At 39.1% G+C, this 18,945-nt stretch overlaps 2 protein-coding genes across 4 annotated transcripts in view; both read right to left on the bottom strand.

Annotated features, from left to right (window-relative positions):
• Window positions 1-330, bottom strand: part of LOC308087919 (H-2 class II histocompatibility antigen, E-S beta chain-like) — a 662,842-nt gene extending 662,512 nt beyond the window's left edge. Inside the window, exon 1 of the mRNA XM_080432167.1 lies at window positions 296-330. The gene's annotated coding sequence lies outside the window, so the exon portion shown is untranslated. The remainder of the gene's footprint in view (window positions 1-295) is intronic.
• Window positions 1-14,849, bottom strand: part of LOC308087924 (H-2 class II histocompatibility antigen, E-S beta chain-like) — a 224,182-nt gene extending 209,333 nt beyond the window's left edge. Inside the window, exons 1-8 of one of the 3 annotated variants that reach the window (XM_080432177.1) lie at window positions 14,713-14,849; window positions 13,057-13,311; window positions 11,023-11,295; window positions 8,964-9,180; window positions 8,328-8,395; window positions 7,443-7,556; window positions 6,996-7,052; window positions 5,882-6,176 (exon numbers count right to left, since the gene is read on the bottom strand). In XM_080432177.1, the coding sequence (XP_080288303.1) occupies window positions 7,015-7,052; window positions 7,443-7,556; window positions 8,328-8,395; window positions 8,964-9,180; window positions 11,023-11,295; window positions 13,057-13,311; window positions 14,713-14,779 (1,032 nt within the window). In that variant the 5' untranslated portion in view covers window positions 14,780-14,849 and the 3' untranslated portion in view covers window positions 5,882-6,176; window positions 6,996-7,014. Of the gene's footprint in view, window positions 1-3,682; window positions 6,177-6,995; window positions 7,053-7,442; window positions 7,557-8,327; window positions 8,396-8,963; window positions 9,181-11,022; window positions 11,296-13,056; window positions 13,312-14,712 lie in introns of those variants that run through there. The other 2 variants (XM_080432176.1, XM_080432175.1) reach the window with 2 other exon arrangements.
• Between the last annotated feature and the right edge of the window lie 4,096 nt (window positions 14,850-18,945).

The raw sequence follows: 18,945 nt of genomic DNA, 5'->3' as shown, positions 1-18,945 counted from the left end.
TAAAATGCTGTTCATGTTCATTAAGCATCAATCCAAGCTTCATTACATCTGATTGCTGAAACCATCTAATGTCTTTAAAAACAGATTGGTCATGTGATCATATAGTGTCACATGAGAGGTGTGTGTGTGTGTGTGTGTGTGTGTGTGTGTGTGTGTGTGTGTGTGTGTGTGTGTGTGTGTGTGTGTGTGTGTGTGTGTGTGTGTGTGTGTGTGTGTGTGTGTGCGTGCGTGCGTGCGTGCGTGCGTGCGTGCGTTGCGTGCGTGCGTGCGTGCGAAAGCCAAACTTCAATTTCACTTCCTGATTCACCCAGCAGCCAATCAGAATTATTCTTTTACTAAACATCACCAGTTACTAGAGATACATGTTGATGTCAACAACCTGCCAGACTGTACATAATTATGTATTTATTTATTGCTTGTTTTATTTGACTCTGTTGGTAATGTCAACGTGTTGCTCATGTCAATAAGGACACTTTAAATCTGATGTAATTTAAAAGTTGAAACAGACAGACAGACAGACAGACAGACAGACAGACAGAGTGAGAGTTTTTTTATGTCCACACAAGGGAAATTGCATACAAGGACACAAATACAGTATTACAGGTGCAGCAAGCTTACATCCACAAAATCAAGTCACATGTCCTCATGATACAACAAGCATGTCATGTGACCCAGCCCTCCATGGACACAAGCAGCAGCGTCTCCTCCATACATGGCGGCTGTCAATCATAGCAGAGACAGCACAACACTCTGCCAGCCCTCCTGCCTCGTTTCTGGGCATCCCAAGTTGTGGAAACCCCCTCTAACAACCAGTATGTCCCAGGCTGGACCACCAGAGGAAACAAAGTTCCCAGTCCACTCCCAGTGGTGTGAAGTAACTAAGTACATTTACTCAAGTACTGCACTCAAGTACAATTTTGGTACTTTTACTTTACTGGAGTATTTCCAATTTTCAATACTTTTACTTCTAATCCACTGCATCTCAGAGGCAAATATTGTACTTTTACTCCATTACAGTGATTTGAAAACTTTAGTTAATAGTCACTTTGCAGGTATAAATTATTACATTTTAAAACATACATTAACCACTTTAGGTCTTTTTTTTAATACCTAAGCTATTTGAAAATAGCCGATCTACAAGCTCACAACGCGTCGCATCGCGACGCGTTGTGAGCTTGTAGATCGGGCTTGTAGATCAGCTATTTTCAAACATTTTAGTACTTTTACTTTTGGTACTTCAAGTAATTGTGATACCAATACTTTTGTACTTTTACTCAAGTAAATTTTGAATTCCGGACTTTTACTTGTAACAGAGTTACTTCTAGATTGAGGTATTGATACTTTTACTTAAGTAAAACATTAGAGTACATTTTCCACCGCTATCCACTCCCACACTGCCGCCCGGTGTCAAAGCGTTCTCTGTAGCGTAGCTGCTCCCATTGTTGTTCCGACAGAGGACGGACGCACCGCTAGAAGGCCGCCGGGTCCACCGCCTCTCTTCCCAGTAGCTGCTCCCGGGAGGGGGAGGGGGCTGTCCGTAAACTCTGTCGGTGAGCAGCGCCTTCTTTTATGCAAGCTTGGATATCGTTATGAAGCAGTGACCAAGTTAAAAACCAGAGGTGACCAGGCTAAAAACCAGAGGTGACCAGGCTAAAAACCAGAGGTGACCAGGTTAAAAACCAGAGGTGACCAGGTTAAAAACCAGAGGTGACCAGGCCTTCAAGGCGTCATCAGTATTATTGAGCTTTTTGTCTTGCAGTGGAAACACATTTACTGTGGTGAGAACAGTGTGCTTCTCAATCTTTTTGCCCCTAAATGTCAACATGTATTATATTATATTTAGCTTATGTAGTGGGTTGAGCTTTGCCCTAGCTGTGTAACGCCGCCTAATCACTCCTATTCAGGACAGCTGAGACACCTGGCTGCTGGTTGAATAAAAAGGAGCCTCACCTGGTCATGAATAGTGTAGCTGACTGGCTGGTGTTTGTCTGGTGGTGTGTTGGGTCGTAGGTGTGGGAGAAGGTCATTGATGGCATCTTGATGTTACTTTTACTCAAGTACATTTACTTAAGTAAAACACGTGAGTACTTTTTCCACCACTGCTCGTATGCCAGTCTGCATGCGGAGCTGCTGCTGTGTGTTCTCCTGATGACGGTTCAGTGGTGTGTTGTTGCTCAAGGACCAGCCAGGGACCACTGATGACGCTTCAGTGGTATGTTGTTGCTCATGGACCAGCCAGGGACCACTGATGATGTCATGGTCTCTCAGATCCTAGTGTGTCTCTCTTTGATGTGAGGAGGAGCTCTGAGGCCCTGCTGTTTGTGTCCTTGTTGTTTTGGTTATTTCATTTAGGTTTATTTTGATCTATTGTGTTGTAGGGCTTTCACGACTACAGATTTTTACTGGTCGTCTAATTTGACCCAGTGGTAGTCGACTAGTCAATGTTAACCTATTTTTGCCATTGTTTTAATGCCATTACTATTATTGTAACTGTCCCAGAAGGAGAGACAGTGGTTTCAGTGATAATTATAAATATGTTTTGTTTATATAAAGTTCATGTACACACTGGGTTAAAAGATTCATTTCATTATGAATAAATAGTACTAAAAGTTACAATAAATATATGAAATGGGTTTATATAGTACAAGATTTAAGGTAAAAAACACTGTGCCCATTGTTAGAGGGTTACGGTAAATTGGGCAGAGTCACATGGTCAGAGTGAAGCCGAGTCATCTGCGAACAGGAACAGTTTGCAGTCGCAAGCTGAAGACATATCGTTCATACTTCCTTGCGGAACACCACAAGTCACAGTACGGACTTGTGGTGTCCGAAACACCACAAGTCACTGAGAGGGGAGGGGACTGGGTGCCGTTTACTTGCGTTACACTTGCTCCCTCCCTTCCAGGTAGGATCTCATCCAGCTCACCAACGTATCGTCAAAACCTATTGCTTTGAGCTTATCGATCATAATTGGGCATATTCCTTAATTGGTATTCCTACAATCATGAAAAAGCATTTGTTGTCTAAAGAACATGTGGCTGCTAGCCTGGAGCTCATAGGTGTGAGTTGAAATGAACATCTACATTGTTTAACAAAGTAGAACGAAGCCACAGACTTCTGTCTCCACTTCTCTCTTCCTATAGTCACACCTCGACAGCAGGGTGGGCAGGAAACGGCCAGATAGAGACATTAGATGATCAAAGAGGTTGATCAGGTCACCTTCCAGGGCGACCCCCACCCACAGGAACCTCCTCTTTTCTAACGTGAGCTACTACAGTGTATAAAAAGTGAACTAAAATGTAACTCTGGACTGTGCCTTCTCCCCAGCCGTAAGGCTGCAAGGAGAGGGCTCCCTGGAACTCATGCTGTTTGTACTTGTTGCTGAATAAATCGAATGCCTGATCCAACCGGTCTGGACGTCTTCTCCACTTCTTACAAGCCGGCCTAGTAACCCGCAGTCCAGTACAGATACGACACTACGTCTGCACGTTGCTGTCTGTAATGATGACAGTCGACCTACCTACCTACCTACCTACCTACCTACCTACCTACCTACCTACCTACCTACCTGGGGAAAACACATTTGGTGAATGTGGAGGTTGGCTTATCTTGTATTTTCTCTAAAAGACAGTTAGGAGAAAATACTGTATGAGTGAAATTTAAGAAAACAGATGAGGCCCAATTATGTTTCTTATTCCTTTATTGATATTGTGACATTCCATTCAAACCAAGCAAATTAAAGCCAAAATCTAACATCTGAACTTCCAACCATTCATGATCAGGGGCGCAGATCCCAGGAGGGAAGGAGGGGACATGTCAGACATGTTCCTCCAATAAAGTATCTTTAAATAAATGATATAATTAAAAATCTATATTTAATAGAAGCTGATTCGACTTTTGAAATCATTCTCACATACAGTAAACACAATACTTTGTGAGGGTTTTGTTTTTGCCACCTGTGTGTCCTGATCATCAACAACTGCCAAATAAATGAATCCACAAGCTTCATCATCATCATCATCATCACTTGTCCACAGAGCTGTTAACTAGTTTAATGAGTGAAGTTCAGCCAATATGAACGGATAGAAACACAACAGTGGAGCTGAAAAACGGAAAGATAAATAATACTGACCAAGAAATATCTAAAATGTCCAAATTAGACACATATTTTGTTATTTATTTTAGTAAAGTTTGCACAACCTTTCTGTTATTGTTAACTCTCATCGTGTCACTGTCACAACGCAGAGCGCTCATTCTCCTTATTAACATAATTAAAATTAATAATTAAAACCTTGTGGGAATTCAAATACATTTATTGGACTATTTATTTTTAGTTATGCTGCAGGACCACATTGGAAACAAGTGTTTCATTACACTTTAATGTGTTATCCTAGGTTTAAGTTGTTTTGTGATTTTGCTCGTATATCTTTTACCAAAATCGAATCAAATCAAATCTCAAATGATGTGAATTAATGTGAAAGTATCAATGTTTGTAAGTCCTGCAGTTAAAGGTAGGGTAAGTGATTTTCTTTGGTTAAAATAAGTGTTAAATAGCTCTATATTCTGATAGTACTCATTGCTATAGTGTTTGTTCAGTAAAAGGAGTCTCCTTGTCTCTCCAGCTCTTTATAAAACAGAAAATGCATTTTCGTTTCAGTTTCAGTTTCATTTCCAATTTTATCCAATCAGGATAGAGAACTCAATCAGGATATAGATTAAACAAGTGAAATTGGAAGTGATGACACTAAGAAATGAGCAGGCAAAATTGGAACTGGAACACTATAAAAATGAAGCTTAAAAATGGGTACTTTCTCCTGATTGGCTGAGATTTTGACACCTACCAGAAAATGTATTTTCTGTTTATTAAAGAGCTGGAGAGACGGGGAGACTCCTGTAACACTCTATAGCAATGATTACTATCAGAATATAGTGCTTTAACCTTTTAACAAAATACTTTTTGTTTTAACCCAAAAATATCACTTACCCTACCTTTAAACATATGTTAATGTGTTTGTTGTTAAATCATGTGATGTCAACCTATAATGGATTATTTACATCAAAACATAACATTATAGTTTGTTTCATGCATTGAACATGGATTTGTTTTTTTTTGTTTTTTTTCCATACCAAATGTCAGACAAACTGTAATCATTGTGACCATTATTAGTTAGTTTAAAATCCTAGCATTGGCTCTATGTTGGTGATATTATTGATGAGAAGATTCCTTGTTAGTGGTTCCCTCCTAAGTTGTAATGAGATATGCTCCCCTGCTCATGATATTGTAAAGGATTACATATACATGATTACATATTGTAAATGATTACATAATGATTACATATAAATCATTACTTAAATGATTGCATGTCATCAGTGCTTCCCATTCATTTCATAGAATGTGGTGGCCCACCATTGTTTAATTTGGGTGGACCTAGACCTTCTAGGGTGGTCTGGGGTGATGGGGTGAATATGTAATCATGTATATGTAATCATTTACAATATGTAATCATGAGCAGGGGAGCATATCTCATTACAACCAGCCTAGAGGGTTCAGGTCCACCCATCACCTCAGAACACCCTAGAGGATCAGGTCCACCCATCACCTCAGAACACCCTAGAGGATCAGGTCCATCCATCATAGGGAAACAGTGATGTCATAATGATCGTAACATTAACTATCACACATAATACATTATTACATAATAAATGACTTATGGTCAATTATAAAATAATAAAACCCTTTTCACAAACATTGCTGACTGACTTCCATTCAGATGGATATTCATATTAATGTTATGAAGAACTCTGATTGTGTGTGTGATCATTTATTTAATGTTTCAATATAGTGTAGAACTGAAATATTATAAAAACCCTAAATCCTGACCTTTAACCTCACAGAAACTATGTTTATAAACCTAACCTTAACCCTAACCTCACCTCAAAACCACGACAAAACACCGGGAAAAGACAGAGTCTGCACACTAATTATCGTTAGCCTTGGCTAGCTAATTAGCATTTTAAATTGTTTAAAGGACACCTTGCGAAAAAGGTTGATGATGTCATCATTGTGCTGCTGTTATGAGTATTTAAAAGCTGAAATGGACACACATGTATTTACTCCTCTCTCCACCAGGGGGCAGCAATGACTCCCTGCTTCTCTGAAAACACACCCAGGTGTTCTGTGAAAAGACATTAAACCAATAAGAATCAGAATGTAATAACTGTGTGAACGTGTTAACACTTTCGAATAACCTTCCCTTATAATAGTAAATTAATCATTCCCAAATAATTAGTTAATGTGTTATTTATAACTTGTTAAATGTGTGTTAGTGGTTAATGATTTAATGATTATTTATAAAACTATGCTATGAATAGTTAATAGATCATGAACACGTTATTAGTAAACTACTTAAAAACCTAACCTCCCACTCTCCCAGCACCCTCCCTGCAACTACAGTAACCATCAAAGTAGAAACGACTCAGTCCATTCAAACAACATTTTACCAATACTTTGTCAATAGTGTATCTTAGTAGGAAGGGCAGCTCAGTTGGTAGAACACTCTCCTTTGAACCACAAGGTTCTGTCTTTGATCCTGCTAGTGATGAAATGATCAGTATTTTCAATGAACTGAATCATTGGGTACAGTTCACTGAAATGTTGTGTTCAATGTACTGAATCATTGGGTTCAGTTCACTGAAATGTTGTGTTCAATGTATATACCCATTGATGATGGTCCAAACTACCCCCCCCCCCCCCCCCCCCAAATTTGACCACAATGTCATCAGTGTTGTCTGATACAACACGTCATTGGATTATCTAATTTGATTATTAGATTCATTATTATAAGAAATTAAGCAGAGGACACATGATAATGTGAATTCACACAAACCGGGATGGTTTACCAGGCTAGTTGTTTCACTTCTTACACATTGTTTTGTGTATGTTTTCTAGTTTTATGCAATTTCATACATGAAAAAAAAAGAAAGAGGAAGTGAACCTGGGTGTGTGGGAGGAGTCTAAAGATTCTCATTGGTTGTCGGCACCAGAATACGACCTGATAGAAGAAGAAGAAGAAGAGAGACAGTTAAAACAGACACACAAATAAATCCTATGTACTGTATTGTGTGTTTATTTCTCCATAAAATGCATAAATGTACACACAACAACACAACAACGCAACAACATTAGGGTTCAGTCATCAGAACTAATGTGAACATTTGACTCTTATTTAGGACTAAATGTAACACTGATGTATTAAAGCTAAATGTGACAACATAGAACACACTTTGACCTCTAACTAGGTTGTCTAAACCAATATAAACAAGTTTAGGTTGTGGCTTTACATGTTTGTTTGCATTTCTGATCTGACCTCATTTCTTCCAATGGTAGTATAATAATTAATGAAACATGTTAATTAAACATGTTAATTAAACATGCTAATCACCTCGTTTCTTCCACTGGAAGTAGATGAATCCAGACAGGAAAAAGACCAGACCCAGAACCAGACCTGATGCTCCCATGGCCACCTTGTTCTTCACTGACTCTGGCGTGGAGTCATCTGACAATACCAATATCATATCATATCATATCATATCATATCATAACATATCATATCATATTATTACAGTAGATTAAAACACCTTGTTCTTCACAGACTCTGACATGGAGTCATCTGACAATAAGCTACAACAACCAAACACAATAAACAATAAACAGACGACACAGTCATTGTGAGTCTGTTCAGTAATAATGAGTCCAACCCTATTGGTCCAGTCCTTGAGGAGTTTGTCACCTGATGTGACATGTCCTTCTTAGAGCTAAATACATCCAAAACAAAGCATATGATGATAGATTTTAGAAGACATGAATCAACCTTTTACTATGATGATTATAAACCAGGCTGTGGAATGTGCAGAAAGTATCTTGGGACGCTACAAGCTTGTAGATCTGCTATTTTTTTTAAATCTTGAACATTTGTGCAAATCTTTGAATATAATTTATATATATATTTTTAAACAACATTTTTAACTCCATATTTTGATGGGGATCAGCGGCCAAAAACATAATTTTGGGGGTCCTTGACAAGAAAAAGTTTGAGCACCACTGATATAGCAACAATAGTTTTTTTCAGATAAATTGATTATGTTGAGACATCCGACATTTACAAATGTTCACTTAAAAAAATATATATTCAAAGATTAGCACAAATGTTAACGATTTTAAAAAAAATAGCAGATCTACAAGCTCATAGTGCGGCACTCTGTGCCGCGCTATGAGCTTGTATATCTGCTACTTAGACACTAGATTACACTAGATTACAGTAACTGACCCCAGTCCATCTTGATAGGCGCGGTCAGGCTGGGATGTTCCACCATGCATGTGATCTTCTCTCCTGATCTGTAATACACACACAGACACACACACACACACATACGCACGCACGCGCACGCACGCACACGCACACACACACACACACACACACAGTAGTAGTAGCCGATCTACACGCTGAAACACGCCGCATTTTGACATATTGATCCGTTGATCTTTATTAACGTTTTGTTTGACTATTTCTGTGTAGGAGCGTGAATGCCCCGCTGGGCTCTCCTCCGCTCTAGTGTTTATTGTGTATTCCACTATTCCCTCCCCATTGCAGAAAAAATAGGAAGGCAAGAGGCAAAAGAAACTTAGTAACGAGATACGCATTGTGTGTGTGTGTGTGTCTGTGTCTGTGTCTGTGTCTGTGTGTGTGTGTGTGTGTGTGTGTGTGTGTGTGTGTGTGTGTGTGTGTGTGTGTTTGTGTGTGTGTGTGTGTGTGTGTGTGTGTGTGACTTAACATTAGCCTACCAATTAATGGGCCATTTTCAGAAAGTGAGTGACACTTGTTTTATTTTTAAAATAATGTATATATAGGTGTCTATTAGGTGTTTATTTCTATGTACTGTATAGGTGTCTGTTAGGTGTGTACCTGGGTGTGTACTCCAGGTAGGAGTGGTACTGGTAGTACCAGTCTCCATCAGACAGCTCGTCAGTAGAGGAGAGACCAGAGGTCAAAGGTTCTTGACCTATCCACCAGGTCACCAGGATCACTTTAGGATAGAAGTCGTAGCTGCTGCACCTCAGCATGTGAGTGTGTTCCCCACGACGAGGGGGAGTCTCTGACTTCAGTCTCACTTTGGGCTCCACTGGATAAATAAGATTATTATTATTATTATTATTATTATTATTATTATTATTATTATTATTTGTTATTATTATTACCCTTATATAAATGTCAAAGGAAAATGTCATTATCATTAATAATTGTATATCATCCAAATGAGATCCAAATGATCCAGAAAGCTGCAACACACTTGGTCTTCAAACCAGACAAAATGTTCACATTTCCCGGCTCTCCCCCATTCTCCTCTCCCTCCATATGACACCCCCATATCTTCAAACCTGATACAACCCTACAACCCCTCACCCTCCACACGTCTTAGACTCTTCTCCTTTTCAGACTCCACCTCAGCCCGTAGCACTTGACCTAGCCTTGATGACCTTGCAGTCTTATGCAAAGTTTAAAATGTAATTTAGATATCATGTTATGTAGACAGATGCCAGGTTCATTGTAGACCTGGCACCTGGCATCCAATTTGGATAGTTTCAAAGTCCATATTATTTATTTGTTTGATATTATACTGTTTAGACTGATGCTAGGTTCTTGGTTTACCTATGATCCTAGATTACTATTTCTATGCGTTTGATGTATTACCTTGTGTTTTCTTTGCTTACTGTGAATCTCTCTGGATTAAGAGCGTCTGATAAATGCCTGCATTGTTAATTGTAACTGTAAGTGTCAGTGTTTGGCCACCAGAGAACAACGTTTCATAGAGTACTGTAGATTCTACAATAGTCTACAGTTTTCTACAAAGTAGAATGCATTTATTAAACATAATTTAAACATATTAAATAATTCACAGTTACACAGTGCTTTACATAAACAACAATAAACCAAGCAATATCATTTAATGAAAATTGCTCAAATGAACAAGAGTAGAAACAAACAAAACAATATCCTGTAAAATATTGTGATTAAAAACATACAAAACAAACTAGTAAAGATAATAATTAAAATATAAAATCAGGTGATGAAATGAAGTGTATTAGCCTGCATGGTTCTTTTTAAAGACAAAATGAAAAAATATTAATCCTGGTGTCTCTGTTTTAGGCAGGTCATCAGTGGTGGAAAAAGTACTCAAAGGTTTTACTCGAGTAAAAGTATATTACTGCAATGCAGAAGTACTCCGTTACAAGTAAAAGTCCGGAATTCAAAATTGGCTTGAGTAAAAGTACAAAATAATTGGTATAAAAATGTACTTAAAGTACCAAAAGTAAAAGTACTAAAATGTTTGAAAATAGCAGATCTACAAGATCACAATGCGTCGCGATGCGACGCGTTGTGAGCTTGTTGATCGGCTATTTTCAAATAGCGGTATAAAATAGGGCTAAAGTGGTTAATGTATGCTTTATAATATAATCATTTATATCTGCAAAGTAATTAGTAACTAAAGTTTTCAAATAATTGTAGTGGAGTAAAAGTATGATATTTGCCTCTGAGATGTAGTGGAGCAGAAGTAAAGTATAGACAATTGGAAATACTCCAGTAAAGTAAAAGTACCTCAAAAAAAGTAGGCTACAGTACTTGACTAAATGTACTTAGTTACTTTACACCACTGCAGGTTATTACATGTAGGTGAAAACGCTCATAGCCTAGATCTATATGTTTCATTTATAGCTACTCGGTGTATGATGGTGACACCACATGTTGTGAGCTTGTAGATCTGCTATTTCCACTGCGTGACAGCCTGTTAGGATACAGTATAAATCAGGAGGATCTGAAATGTTTCTCAGCAGATAAAGAAATATGTAATATTTATTATCAGATCAATATTAACACCATTAATCATCTCTGAATAGAATCATGTGATTTCATGTTATAGTTTATGAGGTGATGAGTGTTGAGTGCTGCTCTGAGATCAGCTCACCTCTCTTGTTCAGAACATTGGAGTAGTAGATCTCAATGTTGCTTTTGCAGAGTCTCTCTCGTTCTGCTCTCCTCACAGCCAGTTCTGTAGGATCTTTATTCCAGCTCTCTGCGTTCTTCACACCAAGCTCAGTGTATCCAACCCACTGATCTACTCTACTGTCCCACCTGAGGTACTCATCACCATCGAAATTCTTTGAGTACACGTACTGTATGTCCTTCAGCTCACTGGAGTTAAACACACAGCGGTTAGCCTCATAGAACACATATCCATCTGGAAATAGACAATTAGAAATGTCATTAATGTTCAGTTTTATTATCATCTGTATATTATCAACACTAGGCTAACTGCCCCCCATCGGCCAAACATGTCACTACATAAAGTCTAGGTTCAGGCATGTGAAATCTGGCATTGAAATATTTTGAATGTATATTGAATATCTTAAATACAATGAGATTGAGCTACCAGTTACTGTATGTTGTGTTTCTCTATGTGTCCAATAGGGCTTTCACCAACTAGTCGACTAGTCGACTAGTATAACCACTAGTCGACCTTGTTGGTACTAGTCGAATAGTTAAAAAAAAAAAAAAAAAGGCCCATCTTACTATTATTATTATCCTCCTGACTTTATTTTTTATCAAAAGGGGGTCAAAAGTATGCCCAATAAAAGCCTATTATTGGGCAATGGGGATCCATGGAGACGCTACTGTGGTGCTGCTGTGCCAGAAGCGCTTCCCTTAAAACGCCATAAAAATAAGGGCAGGAGGATAATAATAATAATAGTAATATAGTAGTAGGATGGCATTAAAACAATGACCCCCCTAAAATGTAAATTGTAAATTTCGACTAGTCAACTAGTCGACTACTACTTGGTCAAATGAGTCGACTAGTAAAAATCATTAGTTGTGAATGCCCTAGTGTCCAATTGTCTAGCATGTGTAGCCCCCACAGTCAAATTAGCCAGAAACGGCGTGCAACAGACCTGCCAATTGGGCTCAGCCCTATTGGCATGACTGGTAACACGTCGGACTGGCGAATGGGAGCCTCAATCCCATCTCACTGCGTTCCACTACACATGGCTGAGTAAACAAGGACTCACACTCTACCAGCCTTCAGTGGTGGAAAAAGTACACAAATGTTTTAAAGTATCAATACTGCAATGTAGAAATAGGCTACTCTGTTACAATTAAAAGTCCGGAATTCAAAATACTTGAGTAGAAGTATCAAAGTATTTGCATCAAAATGTACTCAAAGTACCAAAAGTAAAAGTACTCATTATACAAAATCTCACATTTCAAGTTTTCAAATGTAGGCCTATACAATTCTTTTGAAAATAGCAGATCTACAAGCTCACAATGCGTCACGCTTGTAGAACGGCTATTTTCAAATGGCCATATAGGGCTGAAGTGGTTACTGTATTTCTTGTAATAATAATCAAAATCTACAAAGTAACTAGTAACTAGAGTTTTCAAATAATTGTAGTCTGGTACAAGTACAATATTTGCCTCTGAGATGTAGTGGAGTAGAAGTAAAAGTATTAGAAATTGGAAATACTTGCGTAAAGTACCAATACCTCAAAATTGTACTTAAGTACAGTACTTGAGTAAAGACGTACCAAAATCCATTTGAAAAAATTGCTTCTCACTGTTCTCAGGTAAAATATTGATATACGATTAAAATGTGATTAATTAATTACAAAGCCTCTAATTAATTAGATATTTTTTTTATAATCGAGTCCCAGACCTAATTTTGATATGTTTTATTTTGATGGTAACTTTTGTATAATCGTATTATCTTGGATTTTGACATGATTCATGTCTTTTAATTGAAAGTCCTAAATAAATAAATAAAAGTGTGTGTGTGCATGTGTGTGTGTGTGTGCATGTGTGTGTGTGTGTGTGTGTGTGTGTGTGTGTGTGTGTGTGTGTGTGTGTGTGTGTGTGTGTGCGTGCGTGCATGTGTGTGTGTGTGCGTGTGTGTGTATATATTTAACCGTTTTAGTTAATAACTATTGTGTTCATAGTATTCATGTACCTTTCACTGGTGGTTTCTTCAAGGCAGTGCGAACGGTGTTCAGCTCGGATTTGCAGAACTCCTGCTGACCCAAAGCATAACCATAAGCTCCTGTGAGGGTGATATGATCTACAAACGGAGGCTGAGGCTCCACCACCTTCCCTTTGTTGTAGTCTGCGTAGAACAACACTTCACCATCCAGTGCAAACATCCACTCTTTATATGAGTCTTTAACTGTGTCTGAACAGCCAAGGACTGTAATCTGCTCATGGAACACTGGAAAAAACAAACAAAGATGAAATTAAATTCAACAACAAACTTCTTCACAGTGACAATAACACATAATCATCATGTTAAACAATCATGTTTGGTTCATATATGAAGTGAAAGGTTGGATATTAAAAGTAGCTTCCTGTCAAACGTTTTATTCACACTGAAACAGATTCAAATGTTTTAATGTATTTTTTTGAATTTTTATTATGAAAGTAATTCATACGGAAAAATTTATTTCATGACGTCACAACAACCCAGGTATCAAATCATGTCAGATTTCTAGTGTGACGACGTCTCAACGCCCCGCCCACCACAGCGTCCGCTCGTCAGGACCCGACGTCTCCGTGTCGTCCTTGATCAGTGTTTACCGTGCGCAGCGCCGAGCGACCACCCGGCGTAGTGGCCGAGTAGCGTGGCGCTGTCGTAACTAAGTACATTTACTCAAGTACTGTACTTCAGTACAATTTTGAGGTATTTTTTTTACTTTACTTGAGTATTTCCAATTTTCAATACTTTTACTCCACTACATCTCAGAGACAAACATTGTACTTTTACTCCACTACTTATACAATTATTTGACAACTTTAGTTACTAGTTACTGTGTAGATTTTTATTATTATTTTATTATTATTACAAAACATACATTACCCACTTCAGCCCTATATATATTTTGGCCATTTGAAAATAGCACATCTACAAGCTCACAATGCGTTGCATAGTGACGCATTGTGAGCTTGTAGATCTGCTATTTTCAAAAGATTTCTATACATTTTAGACGATAACTTGTGAAACAGGACATTCTGCATAATGACTACTTCTACTTTTGTTACTTTAAGTAAATTATTTTACCAATAAATAAGTAAAATAAACCCCACACGTGTAACATTTATTTAAAAGTTAAAATAGTATATTTTACATAGCAGCAGTAGCAAAGAGGTATAAAACATATAAGTGCAACACTCTTGTATGATGAAATATGGAGATGTGAGGTTTCTGGAATCCCCAGGGTTCTATAATAGGCCCCTCCTCCTCCCTCTGCACAAAACCCTCATTTTCATGATGTATTATATTATATTCTCCATATTTCATGATGTCACAACAACAGTTCCTAACATCTGTGTTAATGTTTATGTATTTGGACCAACATTCAAGATTCAATGTTGTATATACAGGTAGTAAAAGGAGTGTCTGTCTGTCTGTCTGTCTGTCTGTCTGTCTGTCTGTGCGTGCGTGCGTGCGTGCGTGCGTGCGTGCGTGCGTGCGTGCGTGCGTGCGTGCGTGCGTGCGTGCGTGCGTGCGTGCATGTCATTTGTTTGTATTGTGCATTGTTCATATTTGGTTTTATATAATAACAGTAGATATAAATTGATATATTATATAATAACATAAATATAATGTACTTACTTCCTGGGATCGCTTTGACATGAAGTACAGAGGAGAGGATGAGGAGGGTGGCTGTAATCTTCATCATCAATGATCAAAACTGAACTGAATTTAATAGATGAGAATAAACAGATGAGAATAAACAGATCAGAATAAACAGATGTTTACTGAAAAGTTCTGGAGTCTGAAAGAGAATGAAGGAGGACTCGTTCTTTAGTTCAGAAGAACCAGCCAATCAGATTAAAGATATGATGTTACATCATCTGTTTCTGGAAGCAGACAGTCATGATTATTGCACATAATCATGTATGGTATATAGCTGCTGCCTATGCACCTTATGTCTCCTCATGTACATACTGTACCTTATGTACTCTATGTCTCCTCATGTACATACTGTTTGTAAATATCTTTGTTTAATTCATACTTTATTATCTCCCCCCCCCCCCCACCCCCTGTCTTCTTTTCTTTCTCTTTCTGAAAATAACTAAAACGATGGAGCTGGAAAAAATAATAACAATTTCACCCACTTCTTTACATCTTTAACCTGTGATGTGACAATAAAGATGATTCTGATTCTGTTGAAGAGAGACTAAACAAACTGATTCACATTATGTGGGGAACCAAAACAATGCGACACCAAGGGGAAACAATAGTTTTTTATCCTTTTTTCTAAACCGGATCACAGGGCTCAGTTTTAGAATGAATACCAGGCTTTCCTCCAACCTGCTCATCAGAAGCAGTTAGGGGTTCAGTGCCTTGCTCAAGGACACTTCAACATGAAGCCAGGAGGAGTCAGGAATCAAACCGGGAACCTCTGTAAACTGAACTCACAGACGCTCCTCTAATCCAAGCCTCATTACATCTCACTGATGAAACCATCACGTCATGTGATCAAAGTGTTACTTCAGAGGTGTGTGTGTGTGTGTGTGTGTGTGTGTGTGTGTGTGTGTGTGTGTGTGTGTGTGTGTGTGTGTGTGTGTGTGTTCAGCGTTGCTGGTAAAATGCTGTTCATGTTCATTAAACATCAATTCAAGCCTCATTACATCTCACTGCTGAAACCATCTAATGTCTTTAAAAACACACCGGTCATGTGATCATATAGTGTCACATGAGAGGTGTGTGTGTGTGTGTGTGTGTGTGTGTGTGTGTGTGTGTGTGTGTGTGTGTGTGTGCGTGCGTGCGTGCGTGCGTGCGTGCGTGCGTCCGTGCGTGCGTGCACACGGTTGAACTCACCACTGAAGCTTTTGACTGGAAACCCAAACTTCAATTTCACTTCCTGATTCACCCAGCAGCCAATCAGAATTATTCTTTTACTAAACATCACCAGTTACTAGAGAGACATGTTGATGTCAACAACCTGACAGACTGTACATAATTATGTATTTATTTATGGTTTGTTTTATATGACTCCTGTTGGTAATGTCAACGTGTTGCTCATGTCAAGAAGGACACTTTAAATCTGATGTAATTTAAAAGTTGAAACAGACAGACAGACAGACAGACAGACAGACAGACAGAGAGTTTTTATGTCCACACAAGGGAAATTGCATACAAGGACACAAATACAGTATTACAGGTGCAGCAAGCTTACATCCACAAAATCAAGTCACATGTCCTCATGATACAACAAGCATGTCATGTGACCCAGCCCTCCATGGACACAAGCAGCAGCGTCTCCTCCATACATGGCGGCTGTCAATCATAGCAGAGACAGCACAACACTCTGCCAGCCCTCCTGCCTCGTTTCTGGGCATCCCAAGTTGTGGAAACCCCCTCTAACAACCAGTCCTACGGGCAGCATGTCCCAGGCTGGACCACCAGAGGAAACAACGTTCCCAGTCCACTCCCAGTGGTGTGAAGTAACCAAGTGCATTTACTCAAGTACTGCACTTAAGTACAATTTTGGTACTTTTACTTTACTGGAGTATTTCCAATTTTCAATACTTTTACTTCTAATCCACTGCATCTCAGAGGCAAATATTGTACTTTTACTCCATTGCAGTGATTTGAAAACTTTAGTTAATAGTCACTTTGGCAGGTATAAATTATTACATTTTAAATCATACATTAACCACTTTAGGCCTTTTTTTTATACCTAAGCTATTTGAAAATAGCCGATCTACAAGCTCACAACGCGTCGCATCGCGACGCGTTGTGAGCTTGTATATCTTCTATTTTCAAACATTTTAGTACTTTTACTTTTGGTACTTTAAGTAAATCTTGATACCAATACTTTTGTACTTTTACTCAAGTAAATTTTGAATTCCGGACTTTTACTTGTAACAGAGTACTTCTAGATTGCAGTATTGGTACTTTTACTTAAGTAAAACATTAGAGTACATTTCCCACCGCTATCCACTCCCACACTGCCGCCCGGTGTCAAAGCGTTCTCTGTAGCGTAGCTGCTCCCATTGTTGTTCCGACAGCGGACGGACGCACCGCTAGAAGGCCGCCGGGTCCACCGCCTCTCTTCCCAGTAGCTGCTCCCGGGAGGGGGAGGGGCCGCTAGGCAGTGTGGGCTGTCCGTAAACTCCGTCGGTGAGCAGCGCCTTCTTTTATGCAAGCTTGGATATCGTTATGAAGCACACGGTCCACAGAAGTTGTAAATGCAACTCAAATCTGCACCTATTAAACCTACTAAAACCCAGAGGTGACCAGGTTAAAAACCAGAGGTGACCAGGCTAAAAACCAGAGGTGACCAGGTTAAAAACCAGAGGTGACCAGGTTAAAAACCAGAGGTGACCAGGTTAAAAACCAGAGGTGACCAGGTTAAAAACCAGAGGTGACCAGGTTAAAAACCAGAGGTGACCAGGTTAAAAACCAGAGGTGACCAGGTTAAAAACCAGAGGTGACCAGGTTAAAAACCAGAGGTGACCAGGCTAAAAACCAGAGGTGACCAGGTTAAAAACCAGAGGTGACCAGGCCTTCAAGGAGGCCCCGTGGGCGTGCCTTCAGATCAGGAAGCAGGCCGCGCTTTACCCAATCAAATGTAGTGGGCGGGGTTTACTGTCTGCTCTCGCTTCCCACTGAAAACAAACCGAAACTCATTTAACAATAGCGTCCTCGGAGCAGACAAAACCACGGAAAAATATTCACATTTTAACTTGCTCTTTCATCATAGAAACAAGTGGGCTTATAACCAAAACGATCCATGTTCTCTGGGAGAAGTGGTGTTAGTGTTCCATGTAGAAATATTAATAACACTTAGTGGGAAAGAAAACATAAGCGCACCACCGGAAGTGGAGCGCTGAGGGCAGACCAAAAACCCCGGTTTCCTTGCGCACGGGTGCTCCATTTAGCTCCCCCCAGAGCCAAGTGAAAGAGTAAAAAACAGCAGAGGGCGCTGTTTTTCCTTTTTATTTGGCGATGGGTTCCCAGATTGCCCACGGAGGGCAGCGTTGCTCAGTGTACACTGCAGCTCTGCAAGGGTCTTTTGTGCGCAAGACTGTTTTCATCTCATCGCTCCACTATTCAACCAAGACGGGGACACACACACACACACACACACACACACGTGCATTGAGTAAAGTGTCATATTTTTAGCCCTGGCATTTTCTCTTAATTGTATTTACACACTTCAAAAGCATGCGTGTTACATAATTGAAGCGCTGCCACAGAAAGCGCTCGCCTTACTTTAACGTGTCGTTGCAGATTATAGGTATCAAAGGCTATAGGCTACTCTGGGAAAAGGAAAAAAAAATAGAAAGAAAAGAAAAGGGAATAAAATAAATCAGGTGGAAACCTTGTATGTCCAAAACTGTCACTTTTAGGGAAATTGGAAAAAATAACCTGTGTCCCAAATGGATCCAATGTAGCCTATAGTTATTATTTACATACAAGTTCTTCTTAATACTTTTCATTGGTTCAATATTTATAGAACCCACATACACAACCACTAATAGCAACAAACAAAATGCTGATCTGGAAGTTATCTAGAAGCATTTTGCGACGCGTTGTGAGCTTGTAGATCTGGAGATACAAGGTTTCTTCCCGACATCAAACGAAGTGTCACCCGCCCGCGTGAACATGTTTGTGAAATGCGTTGTTAGCTTCAGAGGTATCATTAGGCTCTACTGTATGTGTGTTTTACAGAGATATAGAACATCTCAATATGAATGTAAACGTCCCCCGTGTGTCAACACACACATATCACAGAGTAACTTCAAAGAAGCTGGGGGGATTTTTTTATGTATTGTTTTGTAAATGAATGCCCTGATTTGTCGGACAGCGTCGTGCCAAATTAGCCGAAAATAG

The sequence above is a fragment of the Gymnoscopelus braueri genome (assembly GCF_963280865.1).
Source record: "Gymnoscopelus braueri genome assembly, chromosome: 7".
NCBI lineage: Eukaryota > Metazoa > Chordata > Actinopteri > Myctophiformes > Myctophidae > Gymnoscopelus > Gymnoscopelus braueri.
Note: the sequence above shows the minus strand (reverse complement) of the source record. Positions and strands in the feature narration are given on the sequence as shown.